We start from the raw sequence: 21449 nt of genomic DNA, 5'->3' as shown, positions 1-21449 counted from the left end.
AGTTGTCACTGGTGATTGTCGTTTGAACCTTTCTGTATCCGCCATCAAATTAATACGTTTAATTATATCAAGTGCTGTGAGAAAAGGCTGTAAATCTCCACCTCCAACATCCTCACACGCAATATAGCCTACTAGCCAAGACTCCTCCTTTATGTTTACAGATGTGACGTAATGATGCAAAGACATGCTCGAATCTCCTGCGGAAATCCACCAGTACCACTGGAATTAAAAACATTATTACAAGCTTACCGCTTTGAATCGAGCTAAGGCAAGCAGATAGTTTTGAACACTGGCTGGTTATGTACTTGCTCAAATTTATTTTGGATAATTTCTGACCCAAAAAAAGTTGCGGACTGGAGCTTTAAGTAAAATTAAGAATATATATTTTGTTTTAATTTTTAAAATGGAATACTTTACACATTTAAATAGACAAATAAATAAATATTTAGAATTGATAAATTCTTTTTTTTATTCATGAAGTTCATATTAGTTAATTTGATCATTTATCTTGAATGAGAAATTATGAGATTACATTGTGATATAATTAGTATTATTATCTGTAACATTTTACAATAAGGTCTCATTTGTTAACATTAGTTAATGCATTAAACAAACTAGCAATAAGCAATATATTCTTACAACATTTATTAACCTTTGTTAATGTTAGTTAATAAAAATTTCATGTAGAAGTATTGTTCATGTTAACTGATGTAGTTAACTAATGTTAACAAATTAAACCTTATTGTAAAGCGCAACCTTATTATCTAATCTCACCTTCTCATCAAAGTTCAGATCACGAATGAGCATTTCCTGTAGAGTTCTGAGGACTTTGATACAGAGCTTCTCATCTGAATTCATGAGGGCCTTTGTGTGTTGGATCAATCTGCACAGAGTAAAAGGAGTGAGATGATGAATGCACACACACTCACAAACAGTAATATTGCATGATGCAGTATAATCTCTGTTTATTTGACTGATCCCTAACAGTTTAGACTCACTTAGATATGAAGCCTCCTGATTCACAGCGAGCTCGAGCATCTGTGCCTTCCAGGAACAACAGCTCAGGCTGGTGCAGCACATCCACCAGCACTGACAGCTCTGCATTAACCAACGGCATCACACGCTCCTCCAGTGTGTTAATGATATCCTGACAGCAGTGTTACAGAAGCATTAATACATGTATACACACACTATTATTGATAGAAATAAGACCCAAACAAACTATATAAAAACGTGAATTGTGTTGAATGCTTTACAGTCCAGGGGTGTCATGCACCTTTTTTGAAGGTGCTCTAGGCAAAGATGGCCACAGGATTTTTTTTAATACAAACACCTACCTAGCAACTTAATTTGTGAAAGATACAAATTATTTATTTTGGAAGTCACATATCTCCAAAATCTGAAGTACTTTGAATGGGCATGATGCTTCTTTTTCAGACACGCACACACACACACCTGTAGTTTCTCAATGATGTTTTTGTAGTCCCAGGGGTTGGTGGGTACAGCAGCCCGTGTGAGGCGTGACAGGCTTTTGTTTTGTTGGCTGGAGCGGGACAGTGCGAGGGCGTTACTGTGACTTAACATTATGTTGACATGAGCATCCAACTCCACTGGCAGAGGGATGGAGCGACTCTTTGCTGTATGGACAGTCAGGTAAACAAATAAATTGTCTCGTCATACTTTAAAAACCTTTACAGTATATGAGAACTGTAACTCCTGTTTAGGCTTGTAAAATCATTTTTTAAATTATTTTCTTTGTTTTTTTATCCCTTAGAATTGAACTATTGTCTTATAAATCAAGTTGACCTACTCGTCACTGCCAAAGTTCGGATGCATGACTCTACTTGGACTTTTTGTTGTGGCTGCAGCCAGGGACAATCTAACAGACGCATAGCAGACTGCAGTAGCTGTTTTACAGTGGTGTGATGAGCCTGAATGAGAAAATGAGAAAGAGAAAGAAATTAGGATAATTAAATGTGACCTGATGAAATGCCGGAAAAGCATTTTTTATGTGACACCATGATATATCAATACATAATATATCTGTTGTCATATTTATCTAATTAGTCCTTCTGCAAAGTTATCTACTAATCTACTAATAATCATGCATTTTATTTAGAGGCGCCTTTCAAAACACTCAAATGACACCTTAATTAAAGACAGTCATAAAATACGAGACAAAAATAACTCTGATACAGTCAGATTTACACTACTGTTCAAAAGTTTAAGGTCAGTAAGATTTTTTTTTTTAAAGAAATTAATACTTTTATTCAGCAAGGAAGCATTAAATTGATCAAAAGTGACAGTAAATACATTTATATGTTTGGGCCCTAATAATCTGTGGTACTCTCACAATGAATAAAAGCAGATGTGGCAGAGAACAGAAATAAGAATATGAAGGACAGATGAAGCCTCACCTCTGTGCTGGTGCTGTTCTCTGAGAAGGGAGAGCTGAAGAAGGCAGTTACAGTGTCTAAAACCACCTGAATCACGTACTTCTCCAGCACGGGGTCCGACATGCGTTTCTCACGATTGGAACACACCTGGAGTTCAAATTAAACCAAGTTAAACGAACGCCACTCAGTAAAGCACATCTTATCCAGCATCAGTGGTACAATGGACTCACCCTGGCCATATCTACAGTGAAGCTGTCAAACAGCTTCCAGATGTGGTTGCTGGTGTAGATCTCTTTCATCTCCACTTCTGTGTCTACATAGCAGTGGTTCACAAAGTTTACATAGGCAATTTTCACCTGCACAACACAGAGGAGATTCCCGATTTTTCGTATTCATAACATGCAACAGGATTTGGCTTTTGTTTGCAAAAATGTTCATGCAATAAATTCTACTGTAATCAATTAATTGACTCTTGCAACACAGCAAACAAAAACTGGGAGGTTGAATATAATCCTTCCAGACAAAAAAAAAAGAAGTAATTTTTTTAAAAGAAGAGCTTTCATTTCATGTCTGCCATCATGTGATTACCTCTGTGATACAGTCCTCATGTGTGATTACTTTCACCATGTCCTCTAGGGGCAGCAGAGATGTGCACTTGATCTCGGTGTAGACGTTTTTGCCCTCCGCGCATGCAGCCAGCAGCTCAACCAGAGAAATATGGTACCGCAGAGGACTGTCGTCCTTCACCCCTTCCCGCGACTGTGTCATCAGATCCAGCATGGTGTCGAATGATGTGCCATCGTTGTAGAAGACGACCACATCTTCGCCTGCACTTGTAAGCTAATGGTGAACAGAGATGTCATCTGACTGTATCTACCACCAGTTGGACTGAATTGACATTTCCTTAAAATCATTATATAAAATGATTTTTTCGGATAAAAGGAGTTTTTCGGTTCCTTGCCACTGTTGCCTTTGGCTTGCTCAGTTGGGGATAGTCAAATAAAATGACCCATCATACCACTGATCAGCTCTACCAAACTTGGATGTCTTTTTCCAGTAATAAACAAACACTGTTAAGTTGTTTTGATTGATACTGTGAAGCAGCTTTGATACAATCTGCATTGTGAAAAGCGCTATATAAATATATTTGACTTGACTTGATATAAATGATAAATCTAACAAAATACATTGTGAATCATAATAAAAAATAAAATAAAAAGAGTAAGCACCTTATATAACATACCAACCCATTAAAACCCCTAATATCCATTATAATTCAGCACTGGAGTTTTTTTGTATTTTAATTGAAGATTTTTTTTTTAAACACTGGGTAAAATGAATACATACGGTACAATAATTCAAGGTTGCTTTGTTTTAGTCACAATCACAAACCTCAGTCATGATCATGTCTTGACATTTCTTCACATATTTTCCCTCGGCCTTAATGATGGTGTGCAGAAAGTTGAGGTACTGAATGTGCCGGCCATGTGTGGCAAGGCAATGGATAAAATGATGCAGCACAGACTCACTGATCTCAGAACAGAGCTGGAAATTATTACTGAAAATGTGCTGCATTGTTTCTGCCTCTAGGAGCTGAGAGAGAGAAAACAAAAAACCGAGATGAGAACACAATGAACAAACATGATAAACATCTTTGGCTATTTCACGATGGGGTTTTTTTATCCTCTATACTTTTCACTCACCCCAGGTGTGAGAAAGAGGTTGAGGTGTTTATGGAGGAGAGTCTGATTCTCCAGATTCCCTGTGCAGAACTTCTGCAGGAAAATATGAGTATACTTGATGATCTCCTGCATTTTGGTATCATTCTGTTAACAGAAAGAAAATCAGGTGTTTAGGGACAATATCAAGACCTTGCTTAAGATCTACTACAGCTTTTATATGCTTTAAAAAGACCACAAACCCGATCATAGGAGATCTGCAACAAGTCCAGCATAACTTTGTGGGCGCCCATGTTCTTCAACAGCCTTTGTTGCTTCTTAAATACACCTGAACTGCACATTTTATTCAAACGCTCTAGAATCTGGAGATCAGATAGAAGATTTAAATATTGGTTTGTTCATTTAACAAATTTCCATCCATCTATGCCATTATTTTGCATACTCATTTATATATACAGTATATTAAATAATATAATATAATATAATATAATATAATATAATATAATATAATATAATATAATATAATATAATATAATATAATATAATATAATATAAAGTTTGGGGTATGTAAATTATTCCAATGTTTATGAAAGAAGTCTCTTATCCTGACCAAGGCTGCATTTATTTGATCAGTAAAAATAAATAAATAAATAAAGTAATATTGTGAAATATTATTACAATTTCAAAAAACTTTTCACTATTTTAATATATTTTTAAATGTGATTTATTCTAATTTTAAGCTGAATTTCAGCTGCCATTACTCCAGTCTTTAGTGTCACATGATCCTTCTGAAATTGTTCTAATATGCTGCTTATTATTATCAATGTTGGAAACAGTTGTGCTGCTTAATATTTTTGTGGAAATCATGATACGTTTTTTAAGGATTCTTTGATGAATAGAAAGTTAAAAAGAACAAGCATTTATTTGAGATATTAATCTTTTGTAACAGAGAAATAAACCGAGAACGTTACCTCTTTGACATTCTGGTAGCTTTCATTGCTCTTTTCAACCTTCTGTTTCTTAGTATCGGTCTCCTCGTCTGGAGACACCTGGATGAAAAAGAAAAGAAAAATGAGCCTCTTTCACCTAATTATTCTATTATACACAATCCCACATACCCCAGTGCATGACTCACCGGTGCAGCCTCTTTTTTGTCTTTCTTGTCTTTCTTCCCATCTCCCCCAGAACTACCTTTTTTAATGACCCAAAGCTCAGACTTCTCCACCATGGTGCGCAGAAGATCCAGATCTCGTTTTATGTGTTTGAAGTTGTCAACATCCTGAGTTGAAATGAGGAGCTGGACCTGAAGAGAACAAACATAGCAGGATAATCTGACATTATCAATAAATCAATAAACTGACATCAGCAATTTTGATCTTAAAAACTGATTGTGTTTCAACCACTTTAAAAAGTTTTTTTTTTTTACTTTTGTGGCACTGGAATTGTATTTGGCACATAAAATGTGAATTGTATGGTACTGATGGTTGCACATCTGGGAATAGGCTTTACCTGCAGATGTTTGACCTGAGGGGGTCTAGGGACATCTTTTTACCAATAAAAGCAAGTTGTTTGTATATGTTTGAGTGGGCTGTACACTCTACCTGTTTAAAGGTGTGGAGGACTTCTTGTCTTTGACTGAAATGCTTGAAGAGCAACTGCAAGGCCCCAGAAACCAACGGAGGGTAGTCGTGCATAATGAGGTGGATCAGAACACGCAGAAACATTCGCCCCCCTTCATCGTCCACTTCCAGAATGCTGTTTCCTTTACTGTACGGTCAGAGGACAATGAGAGGTCATAGGTCACAAGCACTGTATTAACTATGATGAACTGTAATGTGGAAATATAATTAATTGTTCATTAACACACCCAATTCCAAACATGGCCTCTGCCTGCTCTCCAATGTGCTGGAGGTTGATGGTAACTGTTAAAGTATTTAAAAAAAATTAAAAAATAATTAGAACGCACAATTAGAAAGCAAATTCAAGTATGACTACTACTAATCTAAATTTAATATGATTTAAAATGGTCTTCCATTAAAGGGGAAGTGTGTTATTTCTGCGCCACTAGCATTAACAAATGGAACTACAAATGTCAAATAATTTTTCCAAAATACAAACTAATAGATGTCTTGCATATTAAGTGACAGGAGAAAGTATTTTAACATCAAAAAAACAATTCCACACTTCATCTTTAAGGAATTCATTTTAAGAATCAAGAAATTATGAAACATTGCCACTCTCTCACCAGAACGAAGCTCTGAGACAAACACAACAATGAAAAATAGAATAGAGGGATTAGTTCACAGAAGAAATGGAAGAATTGTTGCTATGTTGTTATTTGATTATGATGTTATTTTATAGATTGTTAATTGATTATATTTATATGTTATCTGACTAGCAGGTATGTTCTGACATTCATCCAACAGTTTCATTTGGTATATTTGTCTGCACATCAGTTACCCTGTTGCTCCGTATGATGTGTTGCATCCGCATCACCCATTGGATAGACATCCACAAACTCCTTCTTGAAGACGGAGAGTAGAAAGGAAAGCCGATAGTCCAGGCGCACGCTGAGGATGAACTGCACAAAACCAGAAGTTTTAGATCTTGCCAGCACTGACAGCACAAAGCTGTTGCCACCTTCTTCGACAACATCTACCTGTAATATCTCCAAGATCTTCAGTTTGGTGTCCATGACAGTTATGTCCTGTGTGTCAATGCTATCTTTACTGCCAGCCTGGCTGTCTAGGGCACCAGGGCGACCAGGGGCGGAGAAAAGGGACGGCTTCCTGTTTAGCACCATGGTGGACATCATCTGACCCATCCCATGAATAGAGCGCCTGACGTTCTTACCTAGGAAGAATGATTCAAGAATTTTAACACTGGAATTCTAGCAAGTTTAATTCTGTCATTGCGAATACAACACAAAGTGATCAATTTATTCACTCGAAAAAAAAAAAAGAATATGGAGCTTAAAATTTAACTTTAGGAGATAAATTATATAACTTCAATAACAATGCACTTTAGCTAATCATTATTTTAGGGTTTTTTTTTTGTAAAATAATTAAAAATATATATTATTTTATTTATTTTCTACATTTTAAAAAAGTGACCATTTTAGTCGTCATCTGAAGCCTTGTGTTAATCTGAACCACACAAGATATTGAATTGTTTTCTTGTTCTTGAATACTAACCACTGGCATCCTCACTAAACTGTGGGTTGATCGTAGCATTACTTGGAGTGCAGTCTATGATTCCCAGAAGAGTACGAGTTAACCTCAGGAGCTCAAAAAAACTGTAGAACCCAAAGTAGATGAGATGTCTTGCCAAGCTCACCACCTACAAACAATGTAAATAAAGCAAATATGTGAATGTGATTTGGAAATATTAGTGTCAAATATGTAACATATACACGTTTCACAGGCAGTTTATCATCTGCAAGGCGCTTGACATCCAGCTTACATCCAGAGAGGGGGAGCTGGAGGTCATTTTGCTTTGCAGTGAGGTGAGCACCACTTGTGTAATCTTGACAATTCATTTTAATAACAATATGCAACTGTACCTCATATGTTAGCTTGTTTTTCTCCTCATTGGCAAAAGGCAGGTCATCAATGAGAACATTGTTGAGGTACTCTTCCATAAAAGCCATTGTATTGGCAAACTTGTTCTTTTTATTGTCTCGTGAGTAGTCCAGGTGAGAGTCATAACTATAACATAAAACAGCAAACAGCATGATTAGACCTTTCATTGTTTAAATAATGAATAATGCAATAAAAAAAATGTCTTTGCATACCCTACCGTTCAAAAGTTTAAAAGAAATTGATACTTTTATTCCGCAAGGATGCATTAAATTGATCAAAAGTGACAATAAAGACTTACATTGTTACAAAAGATTTCCATTTCAAATAAATGCTGTTCTTTTGAACTTTCTATTCATTTAAAATTCCTGAAAATAATGTATCACAGTTTCCACTAAAATATTAAGCAGGACTACTGTTTTCAGTAGTAATAAGAATAATAAGATAATAATAAGAAATGTTTCTTGAGCAGCAAATCAGCATATTAGAATTATTTCTGAAGGATAATTTGACACTGAAGACTGGAGTAATGATGCTGAAAAATCACCATCAAAGGAATAAATTACATTTTAAAACATTATTTATTTTAAAACGTAATAATATTTCACAATATTACTATTTTTACTGTCATTTTGATCAGATAAATGCAATCTCGGTAAGCATAAGAGACTAAAAGTATGCTTTAAAAAAAATACACAATAGCAAGTCATATATAATGTGATTGTGTGGGTATGTGAACGCACTCTTTGATGCTGATAGAGGTGGGCATCTCGGCCCACAAGCGAGCAAACTTTATGGGTGTCACAAGCTCCTGAGGGTCACGGTCGACGTGTGCATGTAGCATGAGTCTACAGAAAGACGCCCGTAGGTCAAAGGGAAGAGCCTCATCCATCATACAGAGGGAAATCAGCTCCACATCCAGCTGCTTTGAGATCTCATCTATGGCCAAATACTGACGATCGAAACACATTCGTGCAAATAGTTTGAGCTGATACCTGGGAAAAAAAAACATTAAAACAATTTGTATGGATGTAAGCAGAAGATCATTTTTTTTACAATAATTGTCCAGCAATGCTGTTATAATTAAAAATTATATATTTTTTCTGTTATTTCCACGGCTGTCAATTTTTATATAGTACAATCAGTTAAAAAATGTTTTATTGACAGAAGTAGTTATTTCCCTTCTCAAGTACCTGTAATATGTCAGCAAATTTTCGTCATGCACATTCCCTTGGCGGGCCTCTTGGGCAAGCTGTCGTATGCTCTTCTCATGGGTCTTATTTTCCTTCTCAGACCAGATCAGCCAAACTTCATCCTCCTCTCCAAATTCTTCCATGTACTCAGAGGTATGCTGTGTGTCCTTGGCGGCTCGACGCCTTCACAAACACATACAAAAAGTATTCACACAAGCACATAACCCAAGACAGACACACGTCGTTGTTTTTTTGTAGACTTACTCGGTTTTCATGAGAATATCCTGGTTCTTGGGATCCAGCACGCATTTACAGATCAGCTCTTGAGTAACTGGGATCGCTACATTATTGGATACACACAAGTCTGACAGATAGTCCAGAAACCTGGAAACCAAAACAAACAACATGTAACAGACAGGCAATCAGATCTTGTCATCCAGATTTTGTCATCCATGTGCTCACAATTATGCTATTTTAACACCTTAAACCTGAAGTGCTCCCCCCCACCGCCCAAATATTTGTAATCAAATTGCTAAGCATGCATCTAACATGCATCTAGCATTTTGATCAACTCTTAACGAGTGTTGAGTAGTCCCTCTAAAACGCCACCTAGCTACAAAAAAAAAAAGTTTGAAAGTTTAGAGTCTGAACTTTACACTGCATGCAGCCAATTTGATTAACTCCTAAGTAGTGCTGAGTTATTTGCTGATAAATAAAGTAAAAAAATGTTTTCATAATTTATTAAATACTTTTTTTGTACTATGTACTGTAATATGTCAAAAACATCATAGAGCTCAGATAGTCATGTGTCATGAAAGGACTCACGGAGTAGAATAAAACAAGCATAATTGCATAACTAAACTTGAGCGAGTTTTTGTACTTGGATATACTTGGTACTTGTACCAGATGCGGCTTTTATGTCACGTTTTCGCTCGTAACTTTATGAAACATGCTCCTATCTTGGAAAATGTACGTCATTATTTATAGCAGATTATCAGGATTAAAATGAGTCCAAAATCAACATAATTCATTTTGATTACATTCATGCTATCACCACAAAATTTAATCCAGATGCAGTTCACATGTAGGGGAACTTTACCAAAAAAAGAATTGTCCTCCTACCTTATTTCCTTCCTGAGTTATTGCATGTCAAATAAGAAAGATATGTAAAATTATAATAAATAATTTTGTTTTGTCTTTTATCAGCAGTTTCTCATCATGAGAATGTTCAAATGTAATGAATTATTTTTCCCAAAAAATTTCCTAAAATGTTTTCTATCAAACGATACCTACCTTTTCACTCTCCTTGCAATAGATTTGGAGTTATGAGTCTTTACCTTAGTGTATGTCACAACTCTAAAAATGCCTTCAGGGCATTAAGGGTTAAAGGTTCCTATTTTTGTTTTGGAGGTCTCCTACAATAGATTACATTAAAAGCATTAAAGGTTTCCGCCAGCCTACTCTGCTTTGATTGGTCAGACGGCCCAGTCTGTGATTGGTCAACTGCTTAAAGTGCATGTCGGTAACAAAACGCCTATTACCAAATCTGAATTTCAGCTCCAGAGGCTTCCTCAGCGCTTATGTACAAAGTACAAACAGTAATGATAGCGTAGTTTTTTCTGTAAGTGGATTTGCGGCACAGAAAACAGTGTCTTCTCGACATGTCGACAACACGAACCAAAGTCGTCTAGGCCTCAGCTACAACTAAAGTGTTTGAGGGTGGGTCAAAGTAGATGTTGTTCGCAGGCACCCAATGAAGGCCATAGCCTGGCAAATCTGTTACATTGGTACGTAGGTATGTAACACAAAGTAAAATTACTGACGACTCATTTTGGCAGTTCAGAATAAATTGGCCTTTTAGGAGATTATAACTTTATTTGTCGTGGACTTTGATCTTTTACATTCACAAACAGCTATATTACACACTGCATAAAAGGTAATATTTTGAAAAAGCATAATGGGGCACTTTAAAAGTGAAAAATCATACATTGTTTATTAAAAAAAAAATGTACCTAATGGGAAGAGGAAAGATACATATTGGGGAGAGGTATTGTATATGTATATTTGTTTGTTTGTTTATTTTCCCTTTCCCCCTTGAATGTAGGGTGTGGGAAACTGGTTTTATGCTATTTTGGAATTTTTAGTGGGAGGGCTGTCGAAAAGTTTCATTTGAGACAATCTGTAATTTTTACTATTCATTTAATGTACCATTATGTACTGCTTTGGTAAATACCAATAAAAGAAGTCATAATTTTGTTTCTCATGGACATTTTTTTGCTCTCTCTCTTCAATCCTTTCCCTATTACCTCATTGTGCCTGAATGGAGGGTTTAAAGAAGGAGAATTTTCGTGGCAATCTGTGTTTAATCAGTGTCATCAATCAATTGCTTACAAAGTAGGTTCATCTGATGGAAACACTAACCTGGGCTCCCTGTTCTTACGGACCAGACTGACAAAGGTCTCCACCTCGGTTTTAGTGATGTGTTTTTCCAGCAGTTTGCGGTTGTTGTGTAGCAGGGCTGTGATGGTGTCCTCAGCCAAAATATCATAGCCAATCTGTGACTGCATCATTCCAAACTGCTTGGCTATGTGCTCCTATAAGTCACAAGAGAAAAATGTCTCATAAAATGAGAAAAAGATATTGGCTGATCAAATCCCCATCTTTGAATGCTGTCTAGTGGCTTTTTCTAGTGTGACGGAAAGTCTGAATGCCATTTAACCATGTAAACATTCAACATCACTGCTTTTTATAATATATGTGTTACAACCACTTTGTTAGTATGGACTGGAGTACCTGATTCTTACGATAGTCTTCCTGTGAGTGACGCAGCACCCTGTAGCAAAGTCTGAGCATGTACTGATAGGGGGCGTATTTCTGGTCAGACAACTCCTCTAATGTCAGCAGAGGAGGCTCGGTGCCCCTCTGTTTGAATGGTGCTTTAATGATCCCAAATATCTAAGCAGAAAATAGACCGCTAGATTGGTTTGAGGAGTATGAACATTAGATAATTTACTAAACAAGACGTTTCAACTGTAGACACGCCATATATTTCAAATTGTTGAAAAGCAGACCTGTTTAAGAATGTTCTGCTCTCTCATAAGTTTCTGTCTCTCTCGGTTGGCCTTGTTCATCGTCACTTCCAGGGCAGGCTGGCCATTATTAGACTGATCGACGACAAAGAAAACCACATCCTCCAGCAGTTTAATGGCATACCTGTGCACAGAGGACACACAAATCTCTGACAACAGGTTTACTTTACAAGTGTTTAAAAAAGTAAATCCACAACCATTAAAATCTCAGGCTAAGATTCTGGTTTGTGCTTCCAGTATGTGTCATGTCAACTCTACCTTCTGTCATTAGGACTGGGAAAACCAGAGTTGAACTTGTCGACTACGGTGCTCAACATGAGGCTGGCATCATTCGCAAAGTCTAGATCTCTAATCTCCATGACTGGCACAGAGACGATGGCAAAGGCTTCTTTGTCCTCTTTAGTGGGGCAGGTGCCCAGCTAGCAGGAGGAGAGGACATACAGTATATATTATGCATCCTTGCATTCAGACAGTAACGAAATTTATAATGCTACACAAGTTTTCTATTGCAAATAAGTGCTGTTCTTTTGAAATTTCCATTCATTTAAGAATCCTGTGAAAAATGTAAGACGGTTTTCAAAACAATATTAAGCAGCACAGATGTTTTCTACAATAAAAATAATAAAACATTTTACTTGAGCACCAAATCAGCATATTAGAATGATTTCTGAAGGATCATGTGACACTGAAGACTGGAGTAATGACTGCTGAAAATTTAGCTTTGAAGTCACAAATGTATAAATTACATTTTAAAATATATTAATAAAAAAAGATTTAACTGACAACAACCTTTTAAACTGTAGTGTAATAAAATTAATAAAATAATAAAAATGAAAGCTGTAGTAAAACAAATGATTTATGTTTTAATTCTACCTGTTTTAAAATTGAGTTAATGAATGAAGTCAGAATTAAATGTTTCAGATATACAGTAAATATATACAGAATTCTTGACATGAAGTAGTTAGGGTCAAACAGATTGTACTGTAGGTACTGAGATAGTTTTTCACCATTAATCGAATGGGCCTCTCCTCATCGATATCAATGGGAATGTTGGTGCTTTGGATCCAAGTGTTTGTGCACAGATGACGGAATCGAACATAAGAATTTCTGTTGGCAGTCGAGAAGATGAATATTTAGGGGGTAAATCAAGAGATGTCCTTCTACCCACAGAATGCAACAAGACAAATAGAGAGAGAAAGTAAAGCATATAATGAAAAACCTTGGCACAAATGAATCAGTCTTCTGCAGTGTGGTGGGGTCCAGCTCAAACAGAGAGGCAATGTCATTCCCATGAGGCACTGCTACAAGCTTGTATTTTATCCTTTCTCCAAGGCTTCTCTTGATACGGCTACTGTCCACCTATGGACAAAGTACCAGTGACACACATTTTTTAACAACTCCTGATTAAAGTTTTACCAGAAGGCTTTTTCCATCAGTGTTATCATGCCGTATAGCAACAACTCATACAGAAAATGCCATTTACCAACCTCTATATCATTGATGTTTTCTTTGTAGCCTGGGTTCTCCTGCAACACAAATAAATTAAATAATATTTTTTTAATATTTAATAAAATTTTATTTTTAATCATATATAAGATTTCTATAAATGTGAAGGGTTTTACCTCAGCAGCAAGATAATTTCCTGTGGCCAAGTGTTTGAATCGGTAGAGGCTGTTCCAGTGTCCTGCTCCTCCACGACATGGATCATGGTGAACCACCTACAACAAACAAGCAAACAATCATCATCATGTCATTATGAAAGCACCTTTCCAAAAGATTGAGACAACAGACTTCTACACGTAACATATTGCAACGTAATACATAATACGTTGCAACGTCTACACGTAACACAAGAAAATAATAAACAGTTATTAAATTAACTTGAATCTATTTTGAATACATTACTAAATATAACAAATAATTTTGAGTATCCGCCCCTACCCACTTCCAAATCTAAATCCTACCATTAAATGCAGAAAATCTACTACGGTAAATTAATGAACGAGGTTAGTCTTACCTCCACCTCCCATAATGCATTGGAGCTGGTGGCTGAAGTAGCAGACTGACGCAGAGTTGTGCGCAGGAACACATGGAGCTTTGCCTTGTACTCATCGCAGGTCAGAAACTTCTCCTGTTCTGCGTGGAAGAGTCTCACCACATCTCCCTATGCATGAACAGAACAGTCATCCGTGACTTTTATTATGAAATGTCAACATAACTGGCTTGGCTTTGGATATATAGCATAAAACTTGATACAAATGTGGCTACGATGTATGCAAAAGTTGAAGGTCCCACATATGTGAACATGCTATAGCATTTATTTTAAAAGCAGCAAAATAACAGCGTGGATTAACTACAGCACAGGTCTGTATGTGTCCGTTGCACTTACTCCCTTAAGGACTTCATCTTTGTGGTCACTGAACATCATAAACAGATTGATCTTCCAGCTGGTGTTGCTGTTCACTGAGTTGATCTGTAGGTGGCAGTCTTACATTATAAAAAGACAATGGCACACAGCACTCATTTCAGCTTATTCATTTTTCTTACTTTTCTTTACAGAGCCATCACTAATCTCAGACAACATATACATGTTGGAGATGGCTGCAACAGCATGTCTCAAGTTAAACCACAAGTAAATGTTTCTAATAATCATCTGGACTGCTTACAATCACCCACAATCCCTCGGTCTACTTCACAGTCATGTTGACAAAGAAAGGCAAACTGATCACGTTTTCTTGAACATGCCCACCTCTTTGCACCCTGGGTGATCAGGAAGCTCATAACTACTAGCATGGAGAGGCTGTCCAGCATTTACAGGATTCATGATCACCTTATCTCCAACTACCACCTGAAATGGAGTACAAACGATTCAGTGAGGGACTTAATATGACTGTCATGGCCACAGATATCTGAAAAGCAAATATGTACATCTCTATCAGTTTACACAAGGGGGAAGCAATCTGCAAACATTTAAACACGGATTAGCCCAGTAAACCTGCAAGAGGATCATTTGCATGCATTTACCTTTGTGAGTTTGTATGTGGGCTATGTGCATGGAGTATTTGTGTCAATATTTGTATAGACTATGATATGTAATTGGGTGTGCAGGTGAATGCCTTTAAAGAACATAGGTGTTTGGGTATATAGGTATAAAGGTGAATCTTATAAAAGCTTGTCATGGTTATATTGCACCCAAAAAAAATTTTTATATATATATATATATATATATATATATATATATATATATATATATATATATATATATATATATATTTTGCATAAAGAAAGTGGAGCTTGTTTGAAAAGATCATTGAGATTTTTTTGCATTGAATTTGTGATATTTTCATGACAATTAGGTACATATTCCCTTCAAATTCAGATTAAAAGGCATCCAGCTTATTTATTTTGAGTCTCATTATTCTCTAAGATTTTCATTTGATAATCAGTATTAGTATGGTGTACTGTACTGTAGCTCCTTTTGCTGCAAATACAGCATCAATTGGTCTTGGGAATGACAGATACAAGTCCATCACGGTGGCCAGAGGGATTTTGAGCCATTCCTTTTCCTGAAGAGTGGCCGGGTATCTATGTGATGCTGGTGGAAGACAACGTTTTCTGTCGCTAGATGGGCACCAACTATTTGTCTTCTTTTGAACTCTGATATGTCTCTCATTATGTTGAGTGGATTGCAATATTTGTATGTACAGCTGTGCTATTGTTCTGCTAATTTAACCTTCACACTCTACTCTTACTGATGGAAGGTAAAATCAGTAAAGATTGGTCACCAGGAATATATAGGCGTGAAACCACCAACACTATATTGGCCAGTGTTTTAGTTTCAGTTTCATTGTCCAACCACTGTAAATGCTTAATTTAAATAATTTATATATTTTTATAGTGGTATATTATTTTATGTGTATCATTTGTTTGCATTACAGTCAAGACAGCGGTGGTGGGTAGGGCTTATAGTAATGGAAATAATGTCATAATGCAAAAATATTAATGGATCTAAAAAACTTTATGCAAATGTCTTGGTTTTTGAATGAGATTTTGGGGTAAAATATGACCCAGACATGTTCTTGACAAGTTTCATGAGATTCACCCGTATAGCTTGTTAATATTGTGTGACTGTAGAGTAAATTGTATATGTATGTGTTAATTACATTGTCTCCATTAGCTCTGAGTTTCCAGAAAGGCTGAATAAAAAGCCAGGAGCCCTCATTCCCAGTCCCATCAAGAGTGACACGCATAGCGTTCTTCTCCAGCAACGCTGGGAGACGCTTATTCACTGTCAAATACTTGTTACTCTTCATGTGTAGGAGCTGAAAACACATAGACATTTATTAGAATAAACATTTCTATTCTGTATACTCTTTTTATTAAATACAAAATGGACAGTTCAGGATTTTGAGAGCCACACAAGTTGTCACTAATACAATATATTACTTGGAAAAAAATGTTATAATTATAATTAATAAACTGAATAATGAACAGAACATTTGTATCTTAAATCATATTGTTGCCAACTTTTTATAAACGCATGTCACTCAAGACCATTGTGCCAACAACAAGCCTCTTGTGGCTGTAAGTATATTAATACCGGTAAGAAAGTTTATTAATAAGAAAGTATTTCCTTTTTGTTAAAAATAGATCTTTGCAAATATCTTGAATGGGTACGCTGAGGCTGCAGCATGGTGCCACCTCTTCTGCTACTGTGGGCCTGCTGGATGGCAGTAAAAAAAAGCTGATCACTTTAAAGTACTTAACACTTTCTACTGACTACAGAGGTATTTCATTCTTAAAGGAGTAATTCACCACTGGCAAAATGAGCTTTGAATAAAACTTGGCTGTCTATGTGGTAAAAAGCTGAATTTTTTTTATATGTGCTACCTAAATATATAAAACCGAGAAAAAGGGCTGATGTCTTTTCTTTTGCCAAATAAGTAGGAAATAGGTAGTAAAACTTCAACACCCATAATACACTGGCTATGTTGCCGTTCAAAGCCACTCCCAGTCAGCTACGGATACTCTTGACCAGCGTGAAATACCGCCTTGTTGCTTAAAAGTAGGAAATCCTTCTTAGCAAACTTTTAATCACAATGTCGACATGTATAGTTCCCAGGTGCAAGAATTCAAATGTTCAAATGTTTGGCGGGATTGAGTTAAATTCAGTTTCCAGTGAAGGATCCAAAAGTGTTGTAGGTACTGGCTAATGGCAGCAAAGAATCGTAAATATGGAGCGAACACCTCAATGGAACATCTGAAAAACCTCACTGTTTGTATCCTTCATTTCAAACAGGATGACCACAAAAAGTATTTGAGCTCAAACGGGATAGCTCAATGAGATAAGTGAGTTTGGTCAAAAGTTATCTAAAGGTTACCTAAAGTTACCTTAAATGTGTAATAAAATGAATTACTTTATTAACTACATTTTTTGTCATGTTATTTGGAATCAGTAATTGATTACAAATTGTAAATAATCTACCCTAACTTTTAGATTACTTTTGACTAAGCTCATTTATCAAATTGATTTGAATAGGATAATCTATCTAGTACCATATTTATATAAAAATGATGTCGATACAACTGTCAAAACATGCAAAAATGCAGAAGTATAATGGTTTTTTTTTTATTACGGCAAACTTATGCAGACAAGAGTGTTGGCTGGATTTCTGAGCAGAAGCTGTAACCCACAGGAATCACAGGGCATGGGAAGCTCTTTTTTATTTTAGGATACCCTATAGTATCAGGAAAAGGGCCGGTTTCCTATAGTGCGGCATAACTGTAGGCACATTATCTGTAACTGACGTCACTAACAGGGAGGAAACACATTTCTTTTTGCCTTTTCTGACTCAGATAAAGATGTGCGGGTATAGTTGTGACTCCATTAACAAACTCGCCATGTTAGTTCTACTTTTTTTGCCTTTAAAAGTCAACATAAAATCGAAAGTGACCTTTAATACACATACTGTGCAAAATTCATTGATGCATGCTATTCCGAAGAAAACAAATCTTTCATCAAAACGACTTTACTTTTCGTCTGACGTTACCAACCCAGCTCCTCTTATATACATCACTATGTCCAGACAAATACACTGACCCATTCTTATCCGGACCACCACTTTGCAAGATCCAGTCAATTCCCAATACATACATTTAAATCCAGCTGTACTTATTTCCACTGTAAAATGCATCATATCACATAAGCATGTGGACTTGAACCTTTGGGGGGTTTTTAGTTACAAAGTCACATAACTCTTTTTAGAGTCCATAGTTGGTGGTGCGCCTTGAATCTTGAATGAAATGCATGATTACTTTGGGTAACTAGGATAACTTCTAATCTTTTGTTTCTAGAAACAAGGTTTATGGCACATAATTGCACAATTCTGACATTCTACTCTATAAAAGGGCTTAAATGCTTTTAAGCTTAGGTCTGACAATCTGGACCAGACTGCTGTTTGATAGAGCTTAACTCCTGGTTTTTGAAAGTTTTACCATAATAATTAAATGGGGTAATGATGTCCTGAAGAAATGTATCCATGTATGGAGAAAAACATACTTTCACACTTTTTACAAACACACTGACTGATAATTAACAGGTATAATTTTTACCAAATGTGAGTTCCTACCTGAATGACGCTGCCATATTTTACCACGTCCCCGTGAACCTTCTTGTTTTCAGCCTCATTCTGTTTTTGTTCCAAATTAGCTGCATGCTTTGGTACGAGCAAAACCAATTAAAAAAAATTAATAACAAGGAACTGCAAGCAGCTCGAAGGCTCAAATGTCAAAATATGTAATGCGTCCAAGCAAACCTACTGAATTCATCAGATTCTTCTTTGCTTACAGCTGTAATTAAAAACCAAAGGCAGGTTCTGCTCCATGATCTACATATATTAGAGTTGTTTGTCACTTACTTGCAATTTCTGAAGAAGCACCATATCTCCAATCTTATCCTTCTCATGCTTTGCCTGTTTAGCCTTCCAGAACTGTTTCTGGGCAGAATATCGGTTCATGGGATAAACCTTAAAGAGGCAATCTAGATCAAAAAGAACAATTAAATAACATTTGTATCAGCCAATTAATTTCTTATGTGTGGCTGTTTTGGCAGAATGTGATTCAATCTGCAAAAACACTTTGTAGACACTGTTCTTGTGGGAAGAATTTGGGGAAAGTAACAAGAGGAATATTGACATTTTACTTTCACAGGAAAAAGAGAAAAAATAATTTTGTATTCATTCATATTTGATCTCAACTAAACTTTTGAATCACCTGCAGATCAGATCAACGATGGTTAGAGGTTATGGTTAGAGGTTATCTCTCTGCATCATTGACCCAGATAGTACAACATTCAGTATAAATAGCAGCTTGCTAAACAACTTGTATCACACCAAAGAGGTTTATTTCACAAAATGACTGACTGCAATGTTCATAAACTACAATGACTAAAATGTTTCTTTGGCAGCTAATTGAAATGAATAAATATAAATTGAAGTACAAGAATTATTATACCTAAAATACAAATAAATTACAGTGAAATAGAACATAAAATAACAAAAAATTAAACTAAACTTAAAATATAAAAATAAAAGCTAATTCAAAATTTTAATAAACTATATAATAATATAAGTACATTATAAATTGTATCAAAATAAAACATGCAGGCTACATTAAATATTGATTCGAGTTGAAAAATAGTCAACTCATTACACGCACAACACAAATGGCCTAGCAACAAGAAAAACACTGCAATAATATTACAATATTCCTTTATATATCATTATTGTTATTCATCTGCAATCTAAGTTTTTATAGATACAAGTTAGCTAGCATATTTAGCTAAAATGTACCATGTCTTACTCTTTTTTCCCCTCAAACTTCTAGCTATCAATCAAAGGTTGTATGTGCAACTGACCAATCAGAATCAAGACTTCCAAAGAGTTATGCAATAATTATTCTAGAGGTACATTAAGCTGTGTGAAAGATTATTTAAAAAAATATATATAAAATACCTCTGAATTTTTTGGGAGGGTTGTCTAGATCTCCAGTAGCTGGCTCCACAACGCAACGGTCATCCACCAGTCTGGGAAGGTAAACACACACGCACAGAGTCATCTCAATAAAACAATTCTTCAAAAGCCTTTATGAGGCAAGTCAATATCAGTGGTCATAAAGAATTATGGGTCACAAATTCTAAAAGAGCTTCATTCCTGGCCTGGAGTGTGAATGCCCTTGTTTCTAGACACTTGTGGAGGACATCCTGCTAAATATTTTAAATGATAAAGTCCAAACGCTCTGCCAAGTTGCTTTAAAGGTCTAGTTTTATTATATGTCCATTATATTTGGCAATATCCCAAGGGTAACCTGCATCTAATTATAGCAGCCTTTGAGGGTTTCTAAGAAACAGGCTAAAACATGTTTAGGCTGCCAGGCCAGTTCAATAAGACACTCAGTGAGCCTATCAAACAGAATGGTTAAAATAGCCCAAGGAAAAACCCTGGACGCCTCTGAATGCGGTTTCAGAGAGCCATTTCTGCATGCTCCATCTATTTCATCTGCTCCATTCTATCTCCATCTATTTGTTCTTGCATCTGGCTTGTATCCAAAACAACAGGGGTGGTATTTCCTCCTGACATTAAAACAACAGTAATGGTTTGGGCTGAAAAGTTCATACAACGAGAATAACATTAAACAAGTTTTTTTTTTTCCTTTCCATGACTAACAGGCTTCATTGTATATTTAAATTCAAAATTGTGCTTTATATATATATATATGATTCACAATCTAGGCTGTTAACTTACTCTTTAACTTAACTGCACACCTGTGTGCAGCTCTTTCTCTTTGCAAACCATAAACTCAAACACATCAAAGCGAAGTGTATAAGTAAGCCACAGTACAACCAACTAGCAGAGAAAAAGAACAAAGCTTGCAATCTCAAGACTACTATTTTATTTAACAAACAAATAGATTGATGTGAAATAATTTCAAATTGATGGCTATGGTTTACTGCATGTCAGCTGAACATAAAAACTGTGTTTGGTGCAGGGTCTTGGGCTGAGGTGAAGGCAGGCAGGAAGACAGAGAAATCAATGAAAGACACTTACCCCAGTGTGCTTATAAAACCATTGACAGTTCCTTCTGCATACAGCGAGACAATGTCCCCTATATGCAGAAAACTGGACGCTGAATCAGACATCTTTGCTATTTAAAGCACGCTGCAGTGTGGATGCTTCAGTTTGGTCTTCTCAAGAAGCCGGACACTTTTCTTACAGACTCTTCCTGATACAGCGGGTGTAGGCACGAGCTTCACCCACAGTTGAGGTATAAATGCATCTCGGTAGAGTTGAGAAACACGCAAAGGAAAAAAAATGCAAAAGTTTAATCCCTGGTTGGATGTGCCACTGGGAATGTAGAGCACAGAGGTCCGACAAGTAGAAGTGAGTTGTTGTTGGAACTTTGCGGCGTACCTGAGGACGAGGTCATAATGCTTCAAACCAGGAAGCACGCGCAACTT

The 21449-nt window shown here is 36.2% G+C and overlaps 1 protein-coding gene across 1 annotated transcript in view; it reads right to left on the bottom strand.

The window, feature by feature from the left end:
* Nucleotides 1-21449, bottom strand: part of itpr3 (inositol 1,4,5-trisphosphate receptor, type 3) — a 32245-nt gene extending 10796 nt beyond the window's left edge. The window contains exons 1-37 of the mRNA XM_056252406.1: nucleotides 21040-21449; nucleotides 19948-20018; nucleotides 18853-18974; nucleotides 18565-18651; nucleotides 16099-16257; nucleotides 14685-14783; nucleotides 14325-14408; nucleotides 13953-14099; nucleotides 13558-13653; nucleotides 13423-13461; nucleotides 13155-13294; nucleotides 12943-13042; nucleotides 12194-12354; nucleotides 11918-12059; nucleotides 11640-11801; nucleotides 11268-11440; nucleotides 9111-9230; nucleotides 8847-9029; nucleotides 8397-8648; nucleotides 7638-7782; nucleotides 7270-7414; nucleotides 6735-6928; nucleotides 6536-6656; nucleotides 5943-5997; nucleotides 5677-5842; nucleotides 5211-5378; nucleotides 5047-5124; nucleotides 4318-4437; nucleotides 4100-4222; nucleotides 3789-3989; nucleotides 2985-3236; nucleotides 2627-2752; nucleotides 2418-2543; nucleotides 1811-1931; nucleotides 1456-1637; nucleotides 999-1147; nucleotides 775-883 (exon numbers count right to left, since the gene is read on the bottom strand). Of these exons, the coding sequence (XP_056108381.1) occupies nucleotides 775-883; nucleotides 999-1147; nucleotides 1456-1637; nucleotides 1811-1931; nucleotides 2418-2543; nucleotides 2627-2752; nucleotides 2985-3236; nucleotides 3789-3989; nucleotides 4100-4222; nucleotides 4318-4437; nucleotides 5047-5124; nucleotides 5211-5378; nucleotides 5677-5842; nucleotides 5943-5997; nucleotides 6536-6656; nucleotides 6735-6928; nucleotides 7270-7414; nucleotides 7638-7782; nucleotides 8397-8648; nucleotides 8847-9029; nucleotides 9111-9230; nucleotides 11268-11440; nucleotides 11640-11801; nucleotides 11918-12059; nucleotides 12194-12354; nucleotides 12943-13042; nucleotides 13155-13294; nucleotides 13423-13461; nucleotides 13558-13653; nucleotides 13953-14099; nucleotides 14325-14408; nucleotides 14685-14783; nucleotides 16099-16257; nucleotides 18565-18651; nucleotides 18853-18974; nucleotides 19948-20018; nucleotides 21040-21131 (5010 nt within the window). The 5' untranslated portion in view covers nucleotides 21132-21449. The remainder of the gene's footprint in view (nucleotides 1-774; nucleotides 884-998; nucleotides 1148-1455; nucleotides 1638-1810; nucleotides 1932-2417; nucleotides 2544-2626; nucleotides 2753-2984; nucleotides 3237-3788; nucleotides 3990-4099; nucleotides 4223-4317; nucleotides 4438-5046; nucleotides 5125-5210; nucleotides 5379-5676; nucleotides 5843-5942; nucleotides 5998-6535; nucleotides 6657-6734; nucleotides 6929-7269; nucleotides 7415-7637; nucleotides 7783-8396; nucleotides 8649-8846; nucleotides 9030-9110; nucleotides 9231-11267; nucleotides 11441-11639; nucleotides 11802-11917; nucleotides 12060-12193; nucleotides 12355-12942; nucleotides 13043-13154; nucleotides 13295-13422; nucleotides 13462-13557; nucleotides 13654-13952; nucleotides 14100-14324; nucleotides 14409-14684; nucleotides 14784-16098; nucleotides 16258-18564; nucleotides 18652-18852; nucleotides 18975-19947; nucleotides 20019-21039) is intronic.

The sequence above is a fragment of the Rhinichthys klamathensis genome, unplaced genomic scaffold, assembly GCF_029890125.1.
Source record: "Rhinichthys klamathensis goyatoka isolate OS25496 unplaced genomic scaffold, OSU_Roscu_1.1 h1tg000094l_1, whole genome shotgun sequence".
In the NCBI taxonomy this organism is placed as follows: Eukaryota; Metazoa; Chordata; class Actinopteri; order Cypriniformes; family Leuciscidae; genus Rhinichthys; species Rhinichthys klamathensis.
The sequence above is the reverse complement of the archived record's forward strand: the minus strand, read 5'-3'. Positions and strand labels throughout refer to the sequence as shown.